The sequence below is a fragment of the Salvelinus namaycush genome, chromosome 22 (assembly GCF_016432855.1).
Source record: "Salvelinus namaycush isolate Seneca chromosome 22, SaNama_1.0, whole genome shotgun sequence".
NCBI lineage: Eukaryota > Metazoa > Chordata > Actinopteri > Salmoniformes > Salmonidae > Salvelinus > Salvelinus namaycush.
The window spans coordinates 8,133,688-8,139,687 of NC_052328.1; the positions used below are offsets into that span (position 1 = coordinate 8,133,688).

The window sequence follows — 6,000 nt, forward strand, 5'->3', positions numbered from 1 at the left end:
CAACACAATCCTGTCTCTGAGCTCTATGGAAAATTCCTTCGACCTCATGGCTTGGTTTTTGTTCTGATATGTACTGTCAACTGTGGGACGTTATATAAACAGGTGTGTGCCTTTCCAAATCATCTCCAATCAATTGAATTTACCACAGGTGGACTCCAATCAAGTTGTTTACACATCTCAAGGATGAACAATAGAAACAGAATGCACCTGAGCTCAATTTATCATAGTAAAGGCTTTGAATACTTATGTAAATATGGTATTTATGTTTCTGTTTTTTATAAATTAGCAAGCATTTCTTTAAACCTGTTTCCACTTTGTCATTATGAGGTATTGTGTGTAGATTGATGAGAAAATATAATAATTGAATAAAACTGTAACATAACAAAAAATTTCCAAAAGCAGGAAAAAGTCAAGGGGTCTGAATACTTTCTGAAGGCACTGTCTGTATGTATATATGTACAGACAGATATATACTCTGGACTCCTACATTGCTTGTTGTAATATTTCTATATTTCTTAATTCCATTCTTTTACCTTTAGATGTCTGTGTATTGTTGTGTATTGTTTGATATTATTGCACTGTTGGAACTAGGAACACAAGCATTTTGTTACACCCGCACTAACATCTGCTAAATATGTGTATGCGACCAATAACATTTTATTTTATTTGACCACCAGGGGGCCCCCATTGATTTTGTTAGTCACTCTCACTCAGATATCATATTAACCTGTCATAAGTCATGACAAAATGTGTAGAATTACACGAAATTAGCTTTAAAACTGCAAATACTTCTCCCTCTTTCAAGAACGTATAATAGTAAAAGAATAAGGATGGCAGAAGACTTGCCTTCTGACTGATCCTGTTCTTTCTATGCTGTTGTTGGTAGGAGTGTCCGAGTGGAGTGGTGAATGAGGAGACCTTTAAAACCATCTACTCCACATTCTTCCCCCAGGGAGGTGAGTCAATGACCGTTAAACCTTTGACCCCTGACCTATAACCCTAAACCCAAACCAAGTATTTTAAAGATCTGTTACTCCCCAAAGTAACTGAAACATTTAACAAGAGTAACAACATTTAAGACCAGTGATATTTGTATTGATGTGATGTCCCATTTTTCTAACTATTACGTCTGTACTACTTACGGTAGGGCACTTACAGTACAAGGCCATGTTTGAAATTATATTTAGGTTGAAGATATATCTAGCTACTTGTTACAGAATAAAAGTGTGTTGTCTGAAATTACATTTATGTGCTAACAACTTATTTGATCAGGTTTTGTTCTAAATATATTTACCCACTTGGAATTTTTTGTATATTGTTGTCTCAGACACATTTCAATTACCCATTCTGTACGTCTCTGTCCGTTCAGATTCGGGTGCGTATGCACATTTCTTGTTTGAGGCCTTTGACACTAACAAGAATGGATCGGTTAGTTTCGAGGTAAGATTATTTTTACTATTATCTACTTCCTAAGGGAGTGAGGGAAAACGATCTCTGTCTGTATATTGTATATGCAGCTGAATATGTATACAAATAGAATAAATGCCTTTCTTCTCCTCTCAACACATACACACACACACACACAAATACACGTGCGGCCTAAGCGTCGAAACATTGTTGATGGACACACTGGGGGAAAATAGTGTATTGCAGTGAGCCACATCATCTTCTTTGCTGATGCTATAGCTCAGGGATGGGCAACACATTTCACTTTTGTTCTCAGAACGATTAAAAATGTTCCGTTTTACCGGTCAGGAAGCGTATGGCTTCATTCCCACAACCAATGTGAAACCAAAAACGTATGTTCCCACAACTTCCAAGGAACCAAATGTGCTAGCTGGGTAAGTTGTAGTGGTGAAAAAAAGGTGTGTAAATGTTGAATGCTGGTGAGTATGATGGGTGGTGAAGAATGTTTACAAAAATATTAAATCTCTCTCTCTCTTTCTCTCTCTTTCTCTCCCTCTCAATATCTTTGTCTTTCACTCTTTTTTCTCAGGACTTTGTGTTTGGTCTGTCTATCATTCTGAGAGGAACGATAAACGACCGGCTAAACTGGGCCTTCAACCTGTACGACCTGAACAAAGACGGCTGCATCACCAAAGAGGTTACACACACGGCTGCACACAAACACAGATGCACACACACACGCAAACACATATACAATACTTGAAAATATAGAGTATCAACAGCATTACTGGCCTGTATGACAGCTTGAAAAGAATGAAGTTTATGTTTTAAAAAATCTGCTCCAAATCATCCATTCTGTTTGCAACAATGCCATTAAGTAATACTGCAAGACAACACGGCGAAGAAATACACTTTTGGGACTAAATGGTTTAGGTCAAATCCTCTGCATTTTCAAGTATTGTGGTGGCAGCATCATATTATGGGTGTGCTTGTCACCGGCAGGGACTGGGGAGTTTGTCAGGATCAAAATTAAAAAATGAATGGAGCAAAGCCCAGCTATAAAGTTAGAGGAAAAAACGGCTCAGTCTTCTGGAAACTTAACCCTGGGATAGAATTGTATTTTTCAGCAGGACAATTAAAAAACTTTTTTTTTATAGACACACCCGAATAGCTTTCCAAGAGGTGCTGAGTGTTCCTGAGTGGTCCAGTCTCAGCCCAGACTTAAATTTCCATGAAAATCAGAGACAACGTTTGAATATTGCTGTTCATCAATGATTCCCAACCAAAGTTATTGAGCTTGAGCAATTTTGACAAAAACAATGTCTATATGTTACCCTAAGAGTTGTACCAAGTTAGTAGAATCTTATTCAAATGGCTGCCAAAGGTGCTTCCACCAAGTATTAACTCTGGGGTGTCAAGACATCTTCCATTTCTTCTATTTAATTATTTTCATAAATTTCTATAATTAACTTTTACTTAAAAAATGTTGTGTAGGTTGTGTAGATCCGTAGAAATTTTAAGGCAGTAAAATGTGAAGACTGTGCAAGGGGTGTGTAGACTGTACCTCTCCATTCTGAAATCTGAGTCTCCTCTTCTAAGTTCTGAGCTGTCTATCCATGTTATAAATCTAAAGTCTATTCTGAAGTTGACAGTTCTCAAGTTGACCCTCAATCTCAGATTGGAGAGTGATTGACTGATCTTGTGCTGTGACATTACCCAGCTTCCACATAATGTTCTGAGAACCTTGTGTTTTTTAGAGCTTGGTGAGAGCGTGGTTGTCCTATGGTTATTTTGCATACAACCTTCCCACAACTTTCTGAGAATGGTGCAGGATAGTTGCTTTGATTTCGGAACATTCTCAGCACATTTAAGGAACTTCACAAAAAACACATTATTTTCTTGGTATTTCATTACCTTAACAGGACAATTCCTAAAAGTTCAAACATGATTACATTTAATTTACATTTTGGTAATGTTCTGGGAATGTTCTCCAACTGGTTTGGTATTGGGAACGTTCTCAAATAGTACAGATAACATTAAGAAACAACATTCTGATGTGGCAATTTCAGTACTTCAGCATAACGTTTCCTACAGGTTTTCTAATGGTTCTGTTTAAAGTCATGTTCTTAAATTGCCCCGAGAACGCTAAGAAAGCGTTCCATAAAAACACAAGAAACCTTTCGTAACATTCAGAGAACATTCTAAGGATGTTATTTAACAACATACATTACGTTCTCAGAACATGAAGAAAACTTTCCATAAAAACCACAAGAAAACTTGAGTAACATTCAGAGAACGTTCTGAGAATGTTTTTTAAAAACATATACATTCCATTCTCAGCATCAACAGAACGCTCTGTAGGCTCCTATCTTATTAAGTGTGTTCAGGTGTTTCCTTTGAAATGGGGTCTGTTTGAATAGACTAAAATAAATAGCTTTGTATGCGTAAAAAAATCATGGCATGCTAGCTCCATCCTGGTGGTGCAGTGGACTAATTCCATGGACAGTGAATCAGACGATAATAGATTAAAATCCCACTGATTCCATGTCAAAATAAAGGTATTGCATGATTAATGCTGAAGAAAATACATTTCCATGGGTCTTATCTGTGCTTAGAGTTAACTCAAAATGAGCTAACAGCATTATTAAAAGTCTTATTGAAACATTCAGTGAGTTATTAAAAAAACTCAAAATAACCTATAATTTCCGTTCTCAGAGCGTTAATAAATCCTCCCAGGAAAACTTTCAAGGAACCGGAGTAAAATGTTCTCAGAACCTCCCTGCAAAACAACTGTCATTTCTGTTCTCAGAAAGTTTAGAAAACGTTCAGTTTTACCCATCAGGAAACGTATCGCTTCGTTCCCACAACAAAAGTGAAACCAAAAACATACATTCCCCCAACTTCCAAGGAACCAAATGCTAGCTGGGTATACCCTGTGTCATCTCTCTCTATCTCTCTCTCTCTCTCTCTTTCTGTCTCTCTGTAGGAGATGATGGATATAATGAAGTCTATCTATGATATGATGGGGAAGTACACATACCCCTTTATGCAGGACGAGGCACCCAGAGAACACGTGGAGAGCTTTTTCCAGGTCAACATTCAATTTCTGTTCATCAAACCCAATACTTTAGAGCAAGCCCTTGAGCAAGGTACTCAATCCCCAAACTGCTCCAGGGGCACTGAACGACGTTTGTCCCCTTTTTACTCCCCTTTCTCCCTTCTAGAAAATGGATCGTAATAATGATGGGGTGGTCACTATTGATGAGTTCATCGAGTCATGCCAAAAGGTAGGTTGTGTGTGTGGTGTGTGAAAGTTCTTGTTTGTAAGACAGGTTCCATTTGTGTAACTGACCACTGAGTCCTCAGATCTCACTAAGGTTAATTAGGGCATTTTAGGACCGTTACTGCTTTCACCCATTTTCCAACATTGTTTTGGGTTGTGAGCCATGTAAAATGCACTTTAAATATATTCTGATAGATAGATAGATAGATAGATAGATAGATAGATAGATAGATAGAGAGAGAGAGAGAGAGAGAGAGAGAGAGAGAGAGAGAGAGAGAGAGAGAGAGAGAGAGAGAGAGAGAGAGAGAGAGAGAGAGAGAGAGAGAGAGAGAGAGAGAGAGAGAGAGAGAGAGAGAGAGAGAGAGAGAGAGAGAGAGAGAGAGAGAGAGAGAGAGAGAGGAAACTGTCTGAGCCGACTCCTCTGAGCTTCACCTTCACTGTCGTCTCTATTTTAGGGAGTCTGACTCCCTTGAAAAAGAAAGCTGAAACAAAAAGGGATTAATTGTGCCTCTAGAAACTTGCTATCCCTGTTGTCTCTATATGCTTAACATTTCTATCTCTCTCCTTTTCACTCTCTATCCCCCCCTTTCTCTCTTCAGGATGAGAACATCATGCAGTCCATGCAGCTGTTCGACAATGTCATCTAGGAGCCTCTGACATAGGAAAGTGGCTTGAGGACAGGGGAGGTGTGTGTGTGAGTGTGCACCACAGGAGATTGGTGGCACCTTAATTGGGCAGGAATGGCTTGTGGTGATGGCTGTAGCGGAATAAGTGGAATGGTATCAAATACATCAAACGCATGGTTTCCATGTGTTTGATGCCATTACTTTTGCTCCTTAGCGGCCATTATTATGAGCCGTCCTCCCCTCAGCAGCCTCCACTGGCATGCGCGTGTATTTGTGTGTGTGTGTGTGTGTGTGTGTGTGTGTGTGTGTGTGTGTGTGTGTGTGTGTGTGTGTGTGTATTTCTCTCTGCCCTCACTCCAAGCCAAAAGGGGGTGCCTCCTCTTATCCAGCCCTTCATCTCTCCCAGAGACATAGAGAAGAGAGGGGCTGGTGATCCACACCCACATCAAGGTCCGGTTCAGGAGTGAGCAACGTTACAGAACGTTCAGACAGAAATATGTTGTGTTGAACAAATATGATTGCCTGTCCTGTGTCATAGGGAGTCAATCGTGTCAGCTCTATCCGTTACGTCTATATGCAACTTTTGGAGTGCTTTGTCTGTTTGAAAACACCCCTGGTTCGTTAACAATTGTATTATTTTAACACTCCTGTTTCTGAGAAAGCTGCTGTAGCATGCTGCCTGGA

At 39.3% G+C, this 6,000-nt stretch overlaps 1 protein-coding gene across 1 annotated transcript in view; it reads left to right on the plus strand.

The window, feature by feature from the left end:
• Positions 1-5,337, plus strand: part of kcnip2 (Kv channel interacting protein 2) — a 191,881-nt gene extending 186,544 nt beyond the window's left edge. The window contains exons 6-11 of the mRNA XM_038960845.1: positions 887-956; positions 1,370-1,440; positions 1,997-2,104; positions 4,394-4,498; positions 4,632-4,694; positions 5,290-5,337. Coding sequence (XP_038816773.1) covers positions 887-956; positions 1,370-1,440; positions 1,997-2,104; positions 4,394-4,498; positions 4,632-4,694; positions 5,290-5,337 — 465 coding nt within the window. The remainder of the gene's footprint in view (positions 1-886; positions 957-1,369; positions 1,441-1,996; positions 2,105-4,393; positions 4,499-4,631; positions 4,695-5,289) is intronic.
• Positions 5,338-6,000: the final 663 nt, after the last annotated feature.